This window comes from Sprattus sprattus (assembly GCF_963457725.1).
Source record: "Sprattus sprattus genome assembly, chromosome: 10".
NCBI lineage: Eukaryota > Metazoa > Chordata > Actinopteri > Clupeiformes > Clupeidae > Sprattus > Sprattus sprattus.
This window is the reverse complement of record NC_137908.1, coordinates 18212431-18235540: the sequence shown is the minus strand read 5'-3', so window position 1 is coordinate 18235540 and position 23110 is coordinate 18212431. Positions and strand designations below refer to the sequence as shown.

The following is a 23110-nucleotide window of genomic DNA, read 5'->3' as shown; positions in this document are numbered from 1 at the left end:
TGCATGGGTTCATTAACAAGCGTTATTTTGCTCAGTTTCAATATCAAATCATTGTAGAAACTGACTGTTGTTTCCAAGCACCAGTGAATGTGAAATTTGTACAATTTAGTAGAATTGCATTATACTGAAAAATAACTTTTATTTTAAATATTCCATTAAGATCTTATAGGCTTCCAGTTTCTTTGGGTGACAAGCTTGGACTGCAGTTAAATACTGCTGGAATGTACAGAAAATGACAACTCTAACAAGCCACATGTGACGCTCTGTAGATTTATTTGAGGCAAGGGTAGATGCCAGGTTCTCAGTCATTCATCAAGTCATTCAAGTCATTCATCAAGTCCTCCTCATCAGACAAACTATTTTCCCGGTAATGGAAGACATTGTTTGTGTATTATTAAAGTTTTAACATTATAATATAATGTTAATAATTTTAAGATATCAGTTTGCTTCAGCAACATGAGAACTATCAGTAACAGCCCTTTATGTGATGGTGTCTTGTGGGTATTTGTAAGCAATGTTTTAGAAAGGGGTCATGACCTGCTCTTCCATTTGGTCCCACATCTCAGTTTTATCACTGGATCATCATGAACTCTGTTTGTTCTTGTAGGTCTTCCTCAAGAGTGACCGTGTAGCCAAGATGGTGCAGACAGGTGGCTTCTCAGCACTGGACTGCCGCGAAGTGTTCAAGAGGCACATTGAGAAGCGTGTGCGTAGTCTGCCAGAGATTGACGGATTGAGCAAGGAAACTGTGCTCAGCTCCTGGATGGCCAAGTTCGACACCATCTACCGTGGTGACGAGGACCCTCGCAAAGCCCAGCAGCGCATGACAGCCAGTGCCGCTTCCGAGCTCATCCTGAGCAAGGAACAGCTCTACGAGATGTTTCAGCAGATCCTCGGCATCAAGAAGTTCGAGCACCAGCTTCTCTACCAGGCCTGTCAGGTACAGCAAGCTCTCTTCATGGCATGTGCACGTTTAGCAATGACTTAGTCTGGAAACAACAGCAACTGGTTCAGTACTTAGGAACAAGCTATCACTATTCTCTTTATCGCTTTGGCTAAGTGTACATTTCATATACATTAAAGGTGCATTAAGGATTAATAGCTATTCGCTAAAGGTATGCTAGCAGCTAAAACTAACGAAATCTCTTGAAATGTGCTGACTTTGACATTATGACAAAATAATTACTCAACGACTGTCCTTACACAGTCAAACATCAATCATGTGCAACACAAGACTAAGCAAGACGGCAAATAAGCTACTTACTAGATCGGCAGAAGGTAATCAAAGTCAGGTCGGCGGGCATCGGCAGGCAAAACTACAGAAGGCAGTTATATGCCTATCGACCCTGCTATGCCATTGGCACGGACGCAATTCTCCATATTAAAAGTCATTGTAGCGCCCCAATTTTTTTTAAGCTGTTATTTTAAGGTTAAACTGCTTACCCTAATCCTGAAGCACAATTGTTGCATATTGTGCCTTTAAGTATACAGATGTACATTATAGAATTGACTAGAATGTCATGAGGCAGGCCCATCACTGAAAAGGAACAGGAGAGGGCCCACAGAAATGTTAACTGGCTATATGAATTCAATTTAAGAAATGTGGGATGATGCAACCTTCTCATGTGTATGGCAATCCTTTGAAGATTTGCCTAACAGCTTTATTTAAAATTTTAACAGTAACTGTCCCAGCTTATTTTATCTCATATCCAAAGCAGTGATGTCTCTCGGTATGAGCAGAGAATCATTTCCTTTGTTTTGGGAAATCAAAGGTCAAGGGTTGTTTTCTGATGGGTTTTAACAATGTACTCAAGGTAAACTCTCAGTAGCATCTGTCCTAGAGGAGTAGAAGATACATCTACCTTGAATTGAAGACACTTTTGTTGTTATGTGACAAAAACCCATAGTCCTGCACTCTCTTCTCATAAAAGATCACGATAACTCAGAAGAAAGGAAGTTAAAGGACCATGTGAGCATAGCAGATTCCCCCACCACACCCCATCATGAGGCCTCCAGCTCTCTCTCTCTCTCACTCCTCCTCTCCCTCCAACCTTTGAAGATGAATAACCTAGTTTTCCTCTACTCCTGGCTGGTACTGCAGGGTCCCAAATTTGCATGTATTTCTTTCCACTCGTTATTCAAAGCAGATCTGTCTCAGCCTAAAAAAAGCACAGAGAAACTAAGGCCAAAATTAGAGACATCTCTATCTGCATCCGAGTTTAGCGTAAGATTGGTTTTGGGTGGCTAAGGAACTACAAGACACACACATACAACTATTTACACATACCTTTCATACACACACATAAAAACATATAGACTTGCATTAATACAAAATGGCTTGGTGGTGGTTTTATGTAGACAGAGGTAAATATATCTTAATCTTTGATGTGTGCATTATGAAAGAACATGGGTCTGTCTCTCCATTCACAGGCTCTGATTTCTTTTGACTAAGCACAACATAGAACTATACTGCTGTTTGGTGGATTAAAACAAGATGATAATGATTTGCCCCTGACATTTGTATGGACAGTGGAAGCTTGGTCTTTCCATCAAACAACAGGATACCACTGGTCCCCTGGCAATTCCTCTAAGAAACATCTTGTTATTGGTTGGCTCAGTGTTGTTTGTTTTTTCTTAAGGATGCTCTTTTTCATTTCCTGTTGAGGGTCTTCATACCTGTTCATTCCACATATGGGGGAGGTGTTCACATTAGTTATTGTTTTTCAATAACAATAAGCCCATAACAGCAGCCCATTTTGTTGCATTATTGCCTCTCCAAACCTCTGCCTGAAGTGTTCTCAGCGTGTTGTTCATGTTCTGGTGTACCTGATTCAGCTGCTATTTAAGTAATCATCAAGCCCTTTGGGACGTAAACGTAAACATAAGCTAAAGGACATAATCTGGGGGAATTTATTTCCCTGCAGAGACCGACTGGCAAAATACCAGGGCTTTACAAAGAGATCACAGCTGTTACAGTGTAACCACAACACTTGCCCTCTTGATCCAAAAGCTTTTAAAAGCCCGGGATTCCACATACTTGCGTTTCAGGTGATTCGGAGCATTTTAAAAGGAAAACAGTGCTATTTTGGTCGGCCATTTAGTGTATGTGTATGTAAGCAGCACATGCCTCAGAGATGACGCAGACAGGCTGAGGGATGAGCAGCAGTGATGCCAGCCACGATGGGTGTCCGCCTCATGCTCATAACCCCAGGTGACACCACAAGCCGCGGCCGTGCGACCAGCTCGCATGGTATCAGCATCCGCATCACACAGCCGAGCATCCTGGCACACCAGGCTGGGAAAAGCCTGCGGTGGTGCACTGCTTAAGATCACTTGTGCAAGTGCAGTGCAGTGCTTGTAAACAAATAAACACCTACAGCGCACACACAGACACACATACACACACTCAAATACATTCAGAAAGGTCTCCATAAAGCCCTTATACACAAACAAACTGATACTTTCCCCAAAACACCTTAATCGCTGCCTCACTGCATAGTTTGGAATTATGATGACTTCGTCGGGCTAATACCACTTGGCTCCCTATTCCTGCAACACCCTTAACCCTATACTGACATCCTCAATGTCAAAATGTTTGGTCCCATTGTACAAGCAGTAAACACAAGCACAAGCAGTAAACCAGCTTCTTAGGCATTGCACCTCCATAAACTGACACACACAGGGTCACACAGGTGAACTATTTTTGGAAACCGAAGCAACTTGTGTTTCTTGAAAAGAACAGTACCTCTGTGCGTTATGTGGGTCGTAGGCTGAGACGGAGTTCTTTGTGTGTCCTTCTCCTGCTTTCAGTTCCAATGCCAGATGACGACACACTCACCACCTGGAGTTTATTTAATGAAAGCATCATCAGACATAATTGGCTGAAATTGTGTGGCATGCTGTTCACTCAGAGCTGTGAGGACTGCTCTGATCCCTGTCTGTCTGTCTGTTTCCCTCTATCTCTGTCTCTCTCTCTCTCTGTTACCTGGTGTGTGCTCAAACACAGGGCTCATAAGGAGCCCCACCTGACCAGTGGTTAGACGTGATCATGGGTCAGTAAACTGGACCTATTTATAAGTGGACCATTTCCTTTGAAGATGCTGTGTAAGAGGGCCTTGCCACCGAGGGAAGGACAGCGAGTCAATGAGAGGCAAACAGAAATATCTGAAGACAGACGGGGCATGAGAGAGAGAGCGAGAGAGAGAGAGAGAGAGAGAGAGGGATACCGAATAGCATGCAATGCTGTGGCATTAAATTACCCAAATAAAAAAATTAGCTGACTGTATTTCAGTGGGAAATGACACATGTGAGCCCCTCCTAGTTGTAGCCCCCTCCCCATCAGACCGCAAAGCTAAGCACAGTGTGGTGTCTCTCTAGGTGGCCATACCCAGCTGTAAATAACGCTGTGCTTCTCGGGCAGCCCCATGACCCTGAGGGCCAAAGTCCCGCCAGGCATCTCACACCTTCAGATCACCGTGAGACTGCTGTGCTGATGCGGGTAAGGGTGGGGGTGGTAGTGTGTGTGTGGGGGGGGGGGGGGGGAGTTGAGGAGGTGTTATGCTTGTTTATGCGCGCTAACAAGGTTCCCAGCGTCTCTAGTGGGTTAGTGAGGTGGGCTGACACATTCACTGCTCTCTCATTACTGCACCTCTCATGTGCTCTCTCTCTCTTTCTCTTTCTCTTTCTCTCTCTCTCTCTCTCTCTCTCTCTCTCTGTCTCTCACTCCAGTCATTATGGGTGGTAATGGAGAGCCATTTTGTTCAGCTCCGATCCATATGGTCTTAGTGCACACAGAGAGAGCTGATGCTTCACTTACAGAAAAATGGCATACTCTTCAGGATTCGACACAGTGCTGATATTCTCATGACACAAATATAAAAGACACCCACTCATGCGCATCTCTGGAGTAGTGGATTGGGGATCAACCACATGCCCAACATTTGCTTGGTTGAAAAATGATTGCCACACCTATATGGTAAAGTTCGGCAATATTATCAGATTGTATCATTAACCAAATCATGATTAACTACAGACATACAAAAAAGAATGGGGTTGATGTTATGTTTGGTGTTCCATTTGACTGTAAATATAATCAAAGCTGATTTGTGAGGAGTGTAGACATGACATATTTAAGTACGTGGTGCTCTACATTCTGCATCTGTGCTTTGCTGAAAACAAATAATTCGAAGGGCAAAGATTGCTGTGAATAATTTGTCACCGTTAACAGGCCTGGATCTACAAAGCTCAGATTGGCAATTTGAAATTTGAGGTGGCGGGTACTTTTCAATACAGTTTAAAGCTGTGTTCCTAGTTTTAAGGTACGACTGATCTGGATATTCTTGCACAATACCACTCATATACACACATACAGTTGCACTCAAAATTATTCAAAATTATTTTCTCATGAGGAAAAGGCTATGATAGATAGAGATGTTTGAGCACTTACTTGAGTCTCAAAATGCTGAATAATCTTTCACATTTTCATATCTTATGTTTTCTTAAGTACTTTTGATCTTAACATTATGTTCTTATAGCCATCCCTGAATGTTCACCCACACACAATGCAGATCACTTTCATACAGCTTACATTCACATGTTTAAAATGTTCCCACAGACTTTCAATTCCTCATTTCATGAGGTACCTCATGGTGTATTTTGAGGTACACTTTGAATCATTGTCCTGTTGTAGAAACTAGTGTAGGTTTCAGTTTGATTTTGAATGCCATTGCATTGCAACAAAACAATCAATGTTTCCTGTGCCACTGGCTGCCAGAAAATCCCACAAAAGAATAAATCCACCCACATGCTGGATAGTTGTGAAGGGGTTCTTTTGCTTCAAATGCTGCTCATTTTCTCCCCACACACCTCTTTGGTGACTAGGCCAAACATCACAATTATAACTTCATCTGTTCATGCATCTTATTTCGCAAATGACCCTGGCTTTTACTTTGCACAGACCTACTTCAGACATTGAGGCCCTAATTTAGGCCTACTAAGTAGTACATTTACAAGTACAGAGCCTAGTTTTGCGCACCAATGTGTTCAATACACACACACAGTACAGTAACTACTACATATGTTCTCATTCACGCAGTTTAATACAAGTCCATGGTTCATATTAAATACAGCTCACAATCATAAGGCTGGGAATTACTCTCAGGTTTGATCAAAACATTTTGATAGGGAATTTTAATTAAATAAATGTTAATGACATGGCAGATTCAAAGGTAGTAAAACTGTCCGGTTACACACTCACAGTCACTTTCATTAGTGGCCTTGTGTATGAAATGATGGTGACATAAAAGCTCCTCTCTTATTGTTGGAGGTCCTATTTTATGTCTGTCTTTCTTCCTGAATATGGGTTGCAGAGGGGTCTGTTGGTGCATAATTACAGCCATCGTTGCTCTCGCAGTTTCCACACAATAGCATAATATCTTATCATTCTGATATCAAGCCACTTGTCTAAATGTAGTCCCATCCTCCTTGAAAACACTAACTAATGCAATGTAGAACACTCTGAAAGATGTTGTAGTCTAGACAATTCCACTGACTGATGTTTTCTGTGCAACCTTCCCAATGTACTATATTTCCCTCTTAATTAGCTCCATTTGCTAACAGCGAATATATGTGTCATGATACATTCTGTTTGGATGGATGCTCTGTCTCTTCTGAATAATACGTGCGGAGAAAAAGCCTTGTGGTTGGCGCAGAGTATTTGTTCTTTGAGCCATCTGTGGAGTTTAGGAAACCAGGCTGGTCAGTGTGACTCTATCTAATGCATCATATTCTGCAGCCTGGGGCTGGAGGTGAGCACATTGGTCATTTGTGTAAATACACAAAAAGACAAATGGGTACGCACACATACTCAGAAATACACACCCACACAGGCACACATCTGCACAAACCTAGAATCAGCTTCATACACAAACAAGCAAGTATACACTCAGACAAACACACACTTGCACAAACAGACACACACAGACGTTCACACTAAGATAATGGGCAAATCTAGTGGGAGTGGGATGTTTGATTGATTTTTATGACTACATATTGCCTGAAACAGACTGGCTGCTGTGACAGACTGACTCCAAATCATGAATATTTACCCGCATGGCCAAACTCACTCCCCACCACAGATCATCCCTCATTCTCCAGTGGCTGCTGATTGAATTACCTGAGTCCAAGCACATCGACCAGTGAGAAATAGAAATGAGAAAAAAAACTCCACCTCCCACTCCCATACCCTCATTTCAAAACATCTATTTCCCTAACAACCGAGCTGTCTGCTTAGTTGCGCCTGACAAAAGGAATGGGCCCGAATTCCTTGTAGATTTATCCCATCAGCAACTCTAAGCAGGTGAAACAAGGCTGCTTTTAACAGGGGGCGGGGGGGGGGGGGGTGCATCTGTTGAGCTGTAATGGAGCTGCTACAGCGAGAATCGCACTTAATGAACGTGCAGCGCCACAGAGGCCGATACATCAGCCGCGGAGGGACGATTACGGGCCTCGCTCATTTCAATCAACGTTAACACAACTTTCACCAGAGCTGCTCCTGACGGCATGTGATGCAATGTGTTTTCATGGCGAGATCTGTTGCAAGAGGATGCCAGTGACATGGGAGTGGGCCGCATCTGGTGCAGAGTTTCCATTAGGGGCTCTGAAGAATTATACCCCTCTCTCAAGCAGGTGCAAAGACACACCGGTTCTCTTGCTTATCGGAGTGTTGGGTACTTGATGCCTCTACCTTCAATCACGCTGTGTGCCAATTCCTTTCTAGCACAGAATAGTGTTTCATGTAGACTTGGCAGCTGTATGGGTTGATCATGTCTATCTCCTTTATCAGCACCTCTGAGGAAGTAACCTCAGCATTATCTCTAACTCCTAGCTTCTAAGATCAGTTTCCTGAAAGCTGTCCTTATAGAAGAGCTTTCTAGATCATTGACCTTAAGTTACAGTAAGTTCTGTTTTCTGTTTGACAGCCCTGGATGTGATTCCTCTCTGACGTTTGCCAGGGAAGCTTGGCATTTAACTAATCACATTCTCAGAGAAGCTCAACATCTAGGATTGGGTCTGCAGGGTGTTAGTGACGCAGGTGATCCAAGAGCTGGATTGGGCAGAGGTTAGCAAGGGGATGGGAGGGTGGAGTAGGGAGGCTTGCTATCAAATCCCTGTCTAATTAGCAAATCTCGCTCATTGTAGAATTAAGTGGTTAGTCTCAAAGACACTCGTAAGTCACTCATCAATTCCCCGACTTGGCCCACCTCCATGTTAAGCCACGGCACTGCACTGTCACAATGCTTCCCGACTCTATTGTTAACAAGTATGGCAGAATCGGCTGAGATTAGGGTCAGATGATCCCAGATGGTCTTGGTTTGTAGCGCATGGTGTTCTCGACTCTCTGTGTGTGGGACGTGTGAGCGATAAGATAGGAGGGAACGGGCGGTGTTGCACGCCGCGGCGTGGTACAGGCTGCTGACTCCTCTGTCCTTCTGTCACACTTCTGCTGGGGCTGCACATCTCACGTCTTAGGGGTTGCTAGGGCACCTGCTTCTGTGGAAACCCGCCTCAGACGGTGTCAGGGCTTTGGGGGCAGGGTGCTGTAAGTATTCCAGAATGCCTGCTGCACCGTAATCAATGGTAGTCTGGTGTCCTGTGTGTGTGTGTGTGTGTGTGTGTGTGTTAGAGGGGGAGGGGGTGGGGGGGCTGACATTACTGTCAGTCTTTTTGTGAATGTATGTTAAGATGAGTGTGGGTAGGAGTGTAAGGGTACAAATGTGCAGTTATGTGTACATATGACAATAGCGTCTATATGTTTGTATATTTATATAATATATATTTATGAGAGTCTATACATGGGTGTGTGTGTGAAGGACAGAACATATGTGTGTATGTATGGGTGTGGGTCTGTGTGTGTGTGTGTGTGTGTGTGTGTGCGTGTGCGTGTGTGTTTGTGTGGGGTGTGTGTGTGAGTGTGTGTGTGTGTGTGTGTGTGTGTGTGTGTGTATCGAAATGCTGATCCACTTTAATGCTCAGTATGGTATGATGATCTGCAGCTGGTGGCAGAGTCTGATTTTGTGCTCCACTAAACAGCAGCACTGGGGATCTCAGCGGAGGGGCTGCTCTGTGACATGAGTGGACACACACACACACGCACACACACACACACACACACACATATATGTACTTGCACATATAAACATGTACACTACCACACAAATATACACACCACACATGCCTTGACATGGAATAATCTCAGGAACACATGTAGACACATCCTCACATACACACACACACACACACACATCCTGACACAACACACACACATCACATGACATTACATGGTATAGGAGGATCATGAACAAATTACACAAACAAGCACGCACGCATGCGCAAACACACACGCACAGATATACACATGCAAGCTCTCTCTCACAAAAAGATGCACATACACACACACACACACCTGTCAAAGCAGGGAGTCGTCAGACAGGGTACTGATGTCTGGGTCAGCAGGTATTGATTGTGAGATGGATCTGTATCTGTTACTTCCCTGGTGCTGGAAATCTGTGTCCCGGCTATGATTTTTCTGCCTGGCGTGGCGTGGCGTTACACTGCAACACAGAGGCAAGTCAGAGCAGAGACTATATTCTGTCTGAACGTAAGGCATCGTTATGGCGCTGCAGATGGAGCAGCACGGCTGGGTATTTAATTATTTAAGTGTGAACCATCAGTGAAGTAAGAGCGTCTTTCCCCCTCCCTTTCTCTCTCTCTCTCTCTCTCTCTTTCTCAGTTTTTCCCCTCCCTTTCTCTATCTCTTTCTTTCTCAGTTTTCCCCCTCTTACTCTTTCCTTGTTTAGTTCTTTGTTTAAGATAGTCCACCAGACTTACTTACAAGTAGACATACACAAACACCCAGCTGCAAGTAAGCCTAGGAAAAGACATGCCTGCATATTTACACAAACCAAAGCACACAGACTCACATACACGTGGGAACACGCTGGTAATGATAATATCCTTTTAAAAGGAACTGTTAGCACAGGGAAATAACTCAATGGTGCACCAGCATGAGGAAGGCGTAGTAAAGCTGCAAAATCACACATACACACACACCCACACACAAGGTTGCTTTCTCCTCCCTCCCTTTCTCTCTACCCTGTCCCTGTTTCTCTGTCTTTATGTTAATAGAGAATGGTGCATTAGAGGGAAGAGCTACTGTATAATTTAACTCTGTGAAGTGGCTCAGCTCTTCAGGTGTATTTTTAGGATGTTAAATGTTTGAGTACACTGAAATTCAAGTTCAAGTTATTCCAAATTTCTTCTCTGAAAGCATCTAGCTATTATGAAGATCCCATTGCTTATGCAGCTCCCTGAGTCAAGTTTCAGTATCAGCCATGCCAGCTATGCCAGGAGCAACATCACACATAGCTCAGAGAGAAAGAGAGAGAGAGAGAGAGAGAAAGAGGGAGGGAGAGGGATGGAAAAAGAGAAAGAGGGAGGGAAAGAGAGAGGGTAGAGGTAGAAAAGGAAAAGAAGAGACTCCAGCGGCAGAAGAGATATGCTCCCAGTCGTCTCCTCTCCCTTTCCCTTTGTCAGCTGTTTTAAATCTCTGAAGTCATTAGGAATGCAAGATAGCCTGTGAATTTCTGCACCTTTCATTTCTTGTTGGCTTTAAAGTAGGCTAGCAGCTGTCATTGGCTTTATTTTTACCTCTTCTTCCACTGTGACGTCCAACAACGTTCCCCCTGAGGATGAAGACCATTATCAACATTATGGTCAGGCAGGGGCGGATTTAGAGGCGGGGCCAGGGGGGCCGAGGCCCCTCCTCTAATTTGATTGGCCCCTGATTGGCCCCTGTTCTGCCAATCACCTGGCGAGAAAACCAAGCGGAGAATTAAATGATCACTGCTGCAGTTCCACCCCTAAACTGTTGGTGGCAGTGCGCCGGTTGCGTCAATTCAAGTGAATAGAAGAAGAAGCCTTCTGTTCTGAATCTCAAATGGTGCACTTGTGTACACAGAGCGGGAAATCTACTGTATGGAGATATTTCTGATTAGTAGACTATGCAGATTCTAATTAGGCTGTTGGATATGTCCAATGTAAGAAGTGTGATGTTTTAATGAAATATGATTCATGCAACTCTCGTTCTCCACAAAAACATGGATTAAACCTTGATGGTTGGATGTAGCCTAGATGGTTTCAGAACGACCGTCGCCTTGCAAAAAGATCTTCAAGGGTAAGACCTATCTGTTGTGCCTCCGCTGGGGTATCATAAAAAGTGAGTTTTATTAAAGCATAGCGTGTGTAATGTGTAGCTATTTCATTCCGTTTGTTAACCTTTCCTGCTGTCTGTCTCAGAACGTAGTTGGAGATTGCAGGGGAGTAAAATGCTCCACGGCCGAAGTAGATTAGCCTACATGTTTTTGACTTCGGGGTTAATTCCCTGTCCTTTACGTCTGCTGCTGGTTAGTAAATACAGACAGCAGGAAATGTTATCAAACGGAATGAAATAGCCACACATTACACACGCTATGCTTTAATAAAACTCACTACTGGTTAACACTGTTACAGCACATAAATGTTTGTCGCTACTGTCCAAACTATGCGTCACCGTTGTCACTTCCCGTACGTGCTCTTCTTAAAGGAGCCGCATTATTTTACTAAACGTTCTTGCAATGTGAATCATTTCATTTGAATATGCTTATTTGCCTTATTGTGCACGCTTGTGCGTTTAACAACACTTGTTTGTGTGAGAGAGCATTTAGCTGTTGATGCCCCCGTTTAACAAAGCCAGGCTATTAATAAAAAACGTCAATGTGGCATTAGTACTATGAACAGTTGAGAAATTGATTCCGTCGGGCTCGGTTCGTATTCGAAAAAACTTTTTTGAATGGCTGTCGGACTCGTTCCGGGCTCGGTTACTATTCTGTCGGACCGGGCCGGGCTCGGACAGAAAAATTCGTCCCGAATCCATGCTCTTGTGTGTGTGTGTGTGTGTGTGAGAGTGAGAGAGAGAGAATATGTTGTTGTATATAGGCCTACAGTTAAAAGCTGTTGCTATCTTTTATGTTTTGTGTGTTTTATGTGCCCTTTATGCACACTGAATTAAAACATATATATATATATATTACAATTACTGATTTTTTCAGTTTCAAAAGGGATACTGAGTTACTCATTGTTGCTTTTGGATAGTTGACTAGAAGTAGATGTTCTTTACTGTCAGTATGTGTGTATTGCCTTGTCGCAAATTGATGTTTATTTAAGCAGCGTCATCACTGGATATCAGATGGTGATGACACTGTTGGCCCCTGAAGGTTACATTTGGCCCCATTGTGGCCCCTGCTTCAGAAAAATCCTAGAACCGCCACTGTGGTCAGGTCAGGTTGGGGTTAAGGGACGGCAGCAATTGTTTGCGTTTTATATCATTGTTTGCATTTGTATCGTGTAATGCTTCTTATGGACAGGAAGAATTAATTTGTAGAGACACTGCACGAATAGTCTTTTCATTGACGTACGGAAGCTCTCAAACTTAAGCAGTGTTTGTAGCTCCCCTCTGAGAGAAAGCAGCCAAGTTAAAGCACCAATTAATCTCTCTCAGTTTCTTTTCTGACCCAACAAGGCTTCAGCACAACACCAGGCCCTCAGGTTGTTGTTCTGGAAGTCATCTTGGCGGTGACATCTGGAATCCCTGTGAAGCGAGCACACAATCCTGCGCTAATGATGATGTTGGCCTCTCAGGTGTGCCCTGAGGGATGGAGATGTCAGAATATTGTTTCCTGGACGGTTGCAATCCAGAAAGCCCTGACAATTAGCAGTCTCTTGTTTTGCTCAGTTGTGTTTTATTTTTTTCTCCATTGTCATACTTTGACCTCTGAGGTGCTGACATGCTTTTTCTACCAGCCCTATGCCTCTTTTTGTCTTGACGTGTGCCTGGCTGTGTGTCTGTGTGTGTGTGCATGTGTGTTTAAATGGCCTCAACAATGGAAACTGGACTTTGTCTGTTGCTCCCAAAAGAGAAAGGGACATCAGTGCTCTGGGAAGTGACATCAGTCTTTTTAAAAAGCAAGCTGCAAGACCCTTCCATGAACCCAGTTTAAAGAAACCCCAGCTTCATTAGAGACACTTTAGCCTGAGATTGGGCCAAAGACAGTTAGTTATGTGACGTGAGAAAGACAGCAAAGCATTGGCCTCCAGACTTGCTGTTGGCACTGTGTGTGTGTGTGTCTGTGTGTATACTGTGTGTGTGTGTGTGTGTGTGTGTGTGTGTGTGTGTGTGTGTGTGTATGTGTGTATGAAAGTGTGCAGGTATGTTTGAAATGACACTGTGTGTGTGTGTGTGTGTGTGTGTGTGTGTGCGTGTGTGTGTGTGTGTATGTGTGTATGAAAGTGTGCCGGTATGTTTGAAATGACACTGTGTGTGTATGTGTGTGTGACGAGTGGATGTGTGAGTGTGTGTGTTTTTGTGCAAGCTTACATGTGTGGGCGTGACAGGACAGAAAGTGACTGCATCTCAGCCAGGTCCAGGGGCCTGCAGGGCCTCACATTGAGCGTGGGAGTGAACAAATACCACACACACACACACACACACACACACACACACTACATACATACAGACAGACATACATACACTCACATGCAAGCTCACAATCTCACACAAACGCCACATACACAAGCTGACTCGCTCTCATTCTCTGTCACTCTTTCACAAACACACACACACACACAAATACACACACACACAAAGAGCAGAAGAAGATTACTTACTGAGCTTTTGCAGAACTCACACTTGAGTCACACAGACACATCTATGGGAGTCCTGTGGAGAGATGTGAGTGGGTGGAGAAAGAGAGACAAAAAGGGAGAGAGAGAGAGAGAGAGAGATGGGGAAATGAACAAAAGAGCTAGAGTTAGACATTCAGATCAGAAGGCAGGTGTTATACAGCAGATACCCCCAAATAAAACACACTGAGGTCTATGATATAACCAAGAGATGTATAGTCCTATCTTTGTGATTAAAAGGGAGGAGTCAGAAAACACAACATTGTGTGCTGCTGATAGAAACGCCTGTGATTTTGGTGGTGTGTTACGTATACATTAACCTTTGACCTGGATATCCTTGGCAGGAAAGCCTGACCTCATACATCCTAACATGACAAGTCATTAGTCTTGTAGTTTTAAAAAGGGAAGCACACTGTGTTTTTTTGTGTCTATTGATTACCACGGACAATCTTGGAGGATGGTGTAAGGTAGTTTAAAAGGGAGCAGTGCTACGTAGCTCTCCCAGGGGGGTTCTTCTAACACTTGTGTTTAATAGCTCAATATGCACTTTTGCCCTGGAGTGTGTATTTGTTTCTGGATGTTAAATTATGTCATAAATAAACAGTACACACCCACACACATACACAAAGCGTGTATTGTGGATGGGTTACATATAAATAGACACTACTGGTCAAAGGTTTTAGAATGCTTCATTTGTCCAGTTTTTATTTAAATGTACGCATTTTAATGTCGCAACGTACTCTGACATTAAACAGAAGAAGAAAAAAATTGGTGATTTAAAAAAAGAAATTCTCAGAATTGTTCTGTTTACACAATTTAATCGAATTGTTTGACCCATCAAAGAAGCAAAATATTATTTAAAACCATAATCAGGATTGAAAATAATTTGTATGTTTGAAAATAAACAAAGCGAGGTAAATAATTTGCCGGTTAATGACAGGGACAAGTGTCCACAGAGTATTGTTGCGACTGCTATGAGACCAGACATGGTGCTGTATTCTGAGAGTGAGCACATTGTTTACTGTATTGAGTTAACAATTCCCTTTGAAGATGCGATTGAGGAAGCCTTTGAAAGGAAGCTAAAGTATGCGAAACTGGTAGTGGAAGCGAGGGAATAAGGTTAGCAAGCACACACAAGACGAGTGGAGAGAGGTGATAAGGCATCGGCATGGTTATCCAATTCACCTTGTACGACTTCACGAGAGACACGCCCTTTCTAATCTGATTATCGTACGACTCACCTCTACCTGCATGGTTCTACGAGGGGCTGTGGAGATTACCAACGGTTTATTATGATGTTACAAGGCCATTACATCATCAACAACAAACTATAAAATAAGAAATCGTTTGTTTTTATCCCGTGTATTTTCAGTTAATGATCAGAGGCTGTTGTTGTGAAATGAATTACTAACGACAATGACCAAGCTCGCGGACAGCTCAGATCGCGGACAGCTCAGATCGGATAGTCGGATCGGATAGTGAGAAAATTCAAGCGGTGCTCCAGAGGCCATCCGAGACCCTCGGATGGCTCTCCGAGGTGCTCAAAGGTGTGGTCCCACTTCAAGGAGGGCGTTTTAGGGCGTGCCTCGTCGGATCGGAGAGCACGATCGGACAACCATGTGGGGGCCTTAAAGGCTTTAGTAGCTAGAACAACACTTCTGTTTGATTTTGGTTTTCAAAGATGGCACTCCAAGCCAATGGTTGAGGTTCAGGCACTTGCAGACTATTGATGGAACTGAATGTTGCTGTTTTCCTGTTGTAACAGACATGATGAACTACATCATTTTGTATCAACTGACTCTGTAACCCACACCCCTGGATGTGTACTCTATCTTTGTCTCCCTGACCCATTCACATCTAAACCCGTTTCCCCCCCAGATAAACTCCAGAAATCCTGACTACGTTTTAGTTTGGCGTGCTCATTAAATTATATCCCTAGTTGGGGTTGTGAATTAACCTGAACTATCACTGAGATATGTGCAATCTTGTTGAGGTGAATCTGTTGTTGTCTCTAGTACTGGCAAGTGTCCTACCCCATCCTGAGTAAGGAGGGGGTGGGACTGGGACGCCAGACACCACTGTTTCGCCTTCTGGAGTTGTGGGCCTTCTGTATTGAAGCACTGATGAAGGAAGGTGCCTGCTTGGAAACCCCAGTGAAATACTTATTAAGGCAGCTTTGTTGTTGTGTCCTGTTCTACGGTTATGCAGTCATAATATTGTGTTCAGCAGTTGTGGGCTACAGACAATGCATGTTGTACTGTGATGGAAAAGCTGTGCCGATCCTGGGTACAACATGCGGCGCATGTCAGCTGTGCATTGTTGTATCCTGCTGCTCAGGATCTAACCCTTTTGGTTCAGGGTGCCAGTCACTGTGCAGGTATGGATCTGTTAAAGATTGCCAGACCATCACGCTTCCTCCTCCATGTTTGGTAGTCGGTGTCATACACTGAGGAAAAATCTTTTCACCTGCTCAACGTTGTACCACCTTTGTGAACCACCTACCTTGTTTCCATATCAGGTCCCTCACTGGTCATTTCAATAAAACAGGAACAATGGGGGTGTTCTAAAACTATGTATATATATATATATATATATATATATATATAGTTCACCCAGTGAACATTGGAGGTAGTGGTCTTTTTTCCTATGGCATTGTTCATTGCAGCAAGGAAAAAAGAGTGACTTTGTGACGTCAATGTGTCCATCAGCGCTGTGGTCATCTCTGGCTCACACTTGTTCTGTCTGGTCTGTTCCTTGGCAGCTGGACAACATGGATGAGCAGGCCGCTCAGATCAGACGAGAGCTGGACGGACGCCTGCAGATGGCTGATCAAATCGCCAGGGTGAGTCACTCGCCGAGCTAAGAGGGTGACCACTGCCCACAATCATACACCATACCAACACTACTGCCCACATTTATACCCCACACACACTCCAACACCACTGCCCTCATTTATACCCCACAGACACACCAACACCACTGCCCTCATTTATACACCACACACACACCAACACCACTGCCCACATTTATACACCACACACACACCAACACCACTGCCCACATTTGTACCCCACACACACACCAACACCACTGCCCACATTTGTACCCCACACACACACCAACACAACTGCCCACATTTATACCCCACACACACACCAACACCACTGCCCACATTTATACCCCACAGATACACCAACACCACTGCCCACATTTATACCCCACACACACCCCAACACAACTGCCCACAATCATACACCATACCAACACTACTGCCCACAATCATACACCATACCAACACTACTGCCCACATTTATACCCCACACACACTCCAACACCACTGCCCTCATTTATACCCCACAGACACACCAACACCACTGCCCACATTTATACACCACACACACACCAACACCACTGCCCACATTTATACACCACACACACACCAACACCACTGCCCACATTTGTACCCCACACACACACCAACACCACTGCCCACATTTGTACCCCACACACACACCAACACAACTGCCCACATTTATACCCCACACACACACCAACACCACTGCCCACATTTATACCCCACAGACACACATACACCACTGCGTCTATTTCAGACACACAGACACACATGCACACACCACCACTCCCTGAGTCATAAACAGGCACTTCGGTCACACTCAGACCAACTTCATGACCACTACATCACTGAGTGTTGCTAAAGCACTTTACAGCCAGGCAACACTCAGGGCCCTATCTTGCACCCAGTGCAATTGACATTGTCACCGATGCATGTATCATTTCTATCTTGCACCCGGCACACAGCGGGATTTTCCCTCCAGAGGCGCGTGTCGAAATGAACTTGCGCCGAAATGGGCGGGGCGGAACAGAGAAGGCGTTTCTCAGGCGCAAGTGGTATTTTGCTGTTTCAAAACCACAGTGCGCCGTAGACCAGAAAAAACCTAGTCTAATGTCAGAGGCGCATTGTGTAGAGTCTGTGGCGCGTATTAAGACGCTATTTTAAGGACGCGTGCTTGGCCGCACAGTAGGCTACACTTTACTTCTCTCGCCTACACGAGAGATTTACACCAATTTTTTGGCAAGCCATATATAATTACAAGGAAAATAAAGTATTTACCACATGAGGAAATCATTGTGATATCCATATCCAAGATATTTTAAAAATAGGCATACATCTAGTGTACACATTGACCCAAATGATTCAGGTTCATGGCGGTTCTGATGTCTGCCATCTCCTGGCAGATGAGCTGGGGACAGACGCACACTGTCCCTATCACAGTCTGCAATAAGTTCGGCTATACATGCAGTTACGTCAGGTCTAGTCCGACATGCTGGGGAATTCATAACATTTCCTGTAACACCCGACAGCCAAGAGAGGGCTAAGCAGGCGTTCTGGGAGAAGTATGGGTTCCCTGGCGTCCTTGGCGCTATAGACTGCACCCATATTCACATACGTGCCCCCCCAGTGTTTTACACAACATTGCCATGAATCATGGATGTGTCAATGACATAAATGAGGATAGATTAGAGGACTTTAGAAGACGTGAGGTTGAACTGCATGTGCCGATGGGCGCAATATTATTACCATACATACATAACCTAGTGATTCAGTGAGAGTGAACCCAAAACATCGGAAAGTAGAAACATTTCTCCAAACAAGCATGGGAAAATATTGCCGTGATTGTTTCTGGTGACACACGTTCTGGTGGCCTCACGGTCTTCCTCCAGGTAATTCCGCCATTATAATAACAAGCCGCTATGGAATATGCGCTCCTCGCTCTTAAAGGGAATGTGAGATGACGCTCTGATTGGTTTATTGCATATTACGCCCAAACCACACCTATGGCTGAGTAACCTCCTTTGGACCAACCCATTTGACATTTGCGCCGGGCGCAAGTGTGTTTTTTCCGCCGTTATAATAGCAAATGCGCCATAGAGCCGCCCACACAGCTACTTGCGTTTGGCGCTGTCCTACTTGCGTTTCTGATCGTTAAAATAGGGCCCTCAGTCTTTTGTTTGAGGTCAAGTACATACAATACAACAAAGCACTTGAAACTGAAAAACATTCAAGTACTTACTTGTAAGTACTCAAGACGATGTGATTGGCTTCCCAGCATGATGTGTGTTACCATTAACTCTTATTTACCTGTTTCTTTTTTTTAACCTTTTTTTTTATACAAATGGAAAACAGGCTGGGAAGTTCCCTAAGTTTGTGTCCAAGGAGATGGAGGCCATGTACATTGAGGAGCTTAAGGCCTCTGTCAACCAGCTGATGGCCAACCTGGAGAGCATGCCCGTGGCTAAGGGTGGAGAGTTCAAGCTGCAGAAGCTCAAGAAGGGACACAACACATCAATCATCGACATGGGCCAGGAGGACGAGAACCAGCTGTCCAAGTCTGATGTAGTGCTCTCCTTCACTCTGGAGGTAGGCTGGGGCCAAGGCTACAGCATTGGCTTGTCACACGTGACTATTGACCCTGTGAGAAAGCTGTGGGACACAGTAGGGAATGACACAGACAATATAGTTTCCAGTATTTAAGCAAGTTTTACATGAAATGCCTAACTCTCTGACTGTATTAGAAATGTAGAAATGTACTAGAGACAGAAAAAAAGGAATTCTCATGAATTACACATTATCTAGAGCTATGGACCAGCGTAATGGTCTATCACCGTTATCCTCACCATATGAGTTCACTCGTCTCCTTGTTAAAAAAAACAGTAACAGTGAAATAGGAGCGCTCGAGACTAAAAGCACACAGGGGCACTCTGACTAACTGAAATGTATTTTTGTCCCTGCTGTCATACACTCACATTAGCGGTCATTCACAGTCTTTCTTTCCCTTTCCTACTCTCCTCAATGCCACTAGTTTTCATTTGTCCTGATTATTGTGAATGGAGCACAACATGCCCAACCTCTGTGTACACAGTCAGTCACTCTAAATGAATACAAATAACATGTCTTTCATTGACCGAGTGCAGAGGCTTCTCTGAGCATTACCTCAGAGCATGATGTCGACCTCAGTCAGTGGTTTAAGGCATTTTATAAAGCATTAGTCATAAGAGGAGCCCAGTCTCACACACAGTAAGACGTAGCCAAACAGTGCAGAGAACATACTTGCTGGTATTACATTATTCAGAGGTTTTGTAACTCTAGTTTCTTTATGATAAGAACCTTTTGTTTATGTGGCATTCTGCAAGGTATACAGGATATTGCTGTGGAATAAAAATAGGTAGATCATACCAGATAGTTGAAGAACTTGTCATCTGTGCTTTGGTTGTTAGGGGTCTTCTGCATTTACTGGGTTCATTCACGTAGTATGTTGTATGTGGTAAGATAAATATGAGGTATCTAGTCCTCGACTTCCCTCTGGACCGTTGCATTCCGGCCATCACTGCTTCGTTTGACCCTTGATTGAGATGATTTGTGTTAAATTTGAACATGGATAAGAAGCACAAGGGACAACACACACGTGGTCATGTCACTCTTTTTTTCTTACACAAGCATGTAAATAGTATCCAGATGGCTGTGTTTGGCTTGGTTTTTGTTGTCAGATGAAAATGACAGAAAGGTGCTACTGAACCTGTTTTTTTTTTTTTACTTTTTATAGCTCTAAATTGTACAAAATGTTACCAACAGTGCAATTATAGAGTCTTGTACATAGTATTTGGAGAAGCTGGATTTATAATGGAAAGTAATATTAAAGTTATTGTTTTTAATGGAAAAAGAAAATCACCATAGTACAATTACAGTCTTCTGCTGAACCACAGTAGAGCTAAAATGGATGATGTCAGAAATAAAATGTTCTTGTTGTTTAACCCCCACTGTCAGAGTGCATTTTCCCTTTTCATGTCAGAGAACATTTGCAGGTGAGTCTTTTACAGGCTTCAGGCTTGTTTGACAGGTTGTTTTCCCCCTTTTGAACATTGGCTTTCTGCTGTGTGTCACTACTGGAAAGCCGAGAAACTCGGGAGTGACTGGGAGTCTTGACTGCGCCTCTGTGCTGCCCCCTGCAGGTGGTGATCATGGAGGTGCAGGGCCTGAAGTCGCTGGCGCCCAACCGCATCGTTTACTGCACCATGGAGGTGGAGGGGGGAGAGAAGCTGCAGACTGATCAGGCTGAAGCCTCCAAACCCACGTAAGCCTTGCCAAACCACTAACACCACTCCCATAGCCACATTAGGTACTTAACGGTCTCTTCACTCTCGCTAATTCTGCTGACTACTTCGGATTTCAGTACAGCTCCAATGTATAGCCATGAAAACACATGCCACAGATGCATGCATTACTTATGTTACACTTCCATCATACTTTCAGTAAATACATCTATTCCACTTCAAAACAGATGGTTGTAGTACTACAGTATTCAATTGCTTAAACTATGGTTATAATCAGTACTTGAGTTCCATTTTTCCAGCATTAGACACTTACATTCCCATAATGGCATTCAGAGACGGAAATGAGACATGATGTTCTTTCTAAGGACAGGTGTAATGGAACATAAATGCATGTCATCATAATCTGATGCACTTCAATCCACTTAGTGTAATATTGTGTTTTGTTTCGTGGCTCTGTGGAGTTCTGGTGGCAAACACAGAAACATGAGCAGAGGGTAATTCTCTCCCAGCCGAGTCCACTTACCCATGCCCACGCGCAGGCAACTAACTCTTAACTCATATTCAGGCATTGATGTGAGATTCAATGCACAAACACAGAGAAAACAGGCGCACTGGGCCCAGCGGACCCCAGCTGGAGCTGTCTGGGTTGAAACTGTCTGTGGTGTGTGGGTCACAGGGAGAATTACAGACCCAGGAGAGGGTTACAGTAAAGATTATCCCGGCAATACTGAATGTGCTCTCTGAAGAGCTGTGTGTGTCTGTATTTATGTTTTGTGTGTGTTTGTATTTGTGCGTGTATGTGTGTGTGTGTGTCTGGATATATAGTGTGTGTATGTACATGTGTGTGTGTGCCTCTGTGTGCCTCTATTTGTGTATGTGTGTTTGTTGGGCTGGTTTGGAGTGAGTTCTTGATCTGAAATGTCTCTGGACAAGCCAGGCTCATTCCTGAATAGAGTACAGCACCACTGCACTGCACGGCACTAGCGCCACACTCACAGCCCCCGTCCCTGTGTGTGAGATTCAGAGCTATTTTGGGACCCTCACAACTTCATCACTGGTTCAGGTGCCAGTTTATAATGAGCAGAGGGGAGGCGGGAGGGAGAGAAAAAGGAGCACCAGATAGAAATAGAAGGAGGGGGGGTTTAAAAGGAGTAGGATGAGAAGGGGAAGAGGTTGGAGCGAGGGAGGGGAGTGAGCACGGGTAAAATAGAGGAAAGAGGGGATATGGGATAGAGAGGAATAGGAGGAGGAGGAGAGATAGAGGGGGGGAGTAAGAAAGAGAGCTCAGTCCCTGTTTCCTCTCTCAAGTGCAACCAGGCGAGAAGAAACTGATTAGAACTGTATCCCAATGGGGCAGAGAGAACGGAAGAGAGAGAGACCCCCTCCAGCAGTCCTGGAGAAAAGTGACATCAGTGGCAGAATCGTCTCGCTCCTTTGTTAAACACAGACATACACATACACACACACAACCTCTCTCTCTCTCTCTCTCTCTCTCTCTCTCTCTCTCTCTCTCTCTCGCTCTCTCTCTCTCACACACTCACACACACACACTATCCCTCACTCACAGGCACACTACCTTAACCTTTCTCTGGCATAACACTGTCCTTTACGTAGAATAAGGACATTTGTGTGTCTTATGGTACTCAATAATATACAACGATATACAATAATATACTCTTTGGAAACCTAGCTACAGAGTACAGTACCTTTAATACTCCGTCCATACAGGATGCTGCTGATAGGCTCCCTCTGCCTCGCCTTCAATTCCTGCTTTCCACAAGGTGACCTTCAGAAACAGGAGCGCTCCCACCACAGTGGCCTGATTTAGACAGCATGGCTGCTGCTTTGTTCCCATTGTGCTTAAGCCTGGCTGCACCTCCTGGCTGCTTGGTTTATTTTCCTCTACAGCATTCAGAGGGCTCAGAGTAATAAATACAGACCCTTACTGCTTCGTCTTAGCCTGTTTATTTATGCTGCTATTAGTGGACCAGACCCACTAGCTGTTCTTCCACCTTTAGAGGCACTTTGCTGCAGAGAGAGAGCGAGAGAGAAAGAGAGAGGGAAAGGGAGAGAGAGAGAGAGGGAGGGAGATATAAACATTCTACACAAACCCACCTGAGCTCAATATACACATTGCCATTAGAGGTGGACAAATATGCACAGAAATGCGTGCAAAAGAAGAAATTGAGTATATGAAACATGA

At 44.2% G+C, this 23110-nt stretch overlaps 1 protein-coding gene across 3 annotated transcripts in view; it reads left to right on the top strand.

Moving 5' to 3' along the window:
• cadpsb (Ca2+-dependent activator protein for secretion b) overlaps window positions 1-23110 on the top strand; it is a gene marked incomplete at both ends in the record, with an annotated part of 77475 nt that overhangs the window by 19895 nt on the left and 34470 nt on the right. For all 3 annotated transcript variants that reach the window (XM_080845651.1, XM_080845649.1, XM_080845650.1), the window contains 4 exons: window positions 608-940; window positions 16538-16618; window positions 18983-19216; window positions 20806-20927. In XM_080845651.1, coding sequence (XP_080701777.1) covers window positions 608-940; window positions 16538-16618; window positions 18983-19216; window positions 20806-20927 — 770 coding nt within the window. The remainder of the gene's footprint in view (window positions 1-607; window positions 941-16537; window positions 16619-18982; window positions 19217-20805; window positions 20928-23110) is intronic.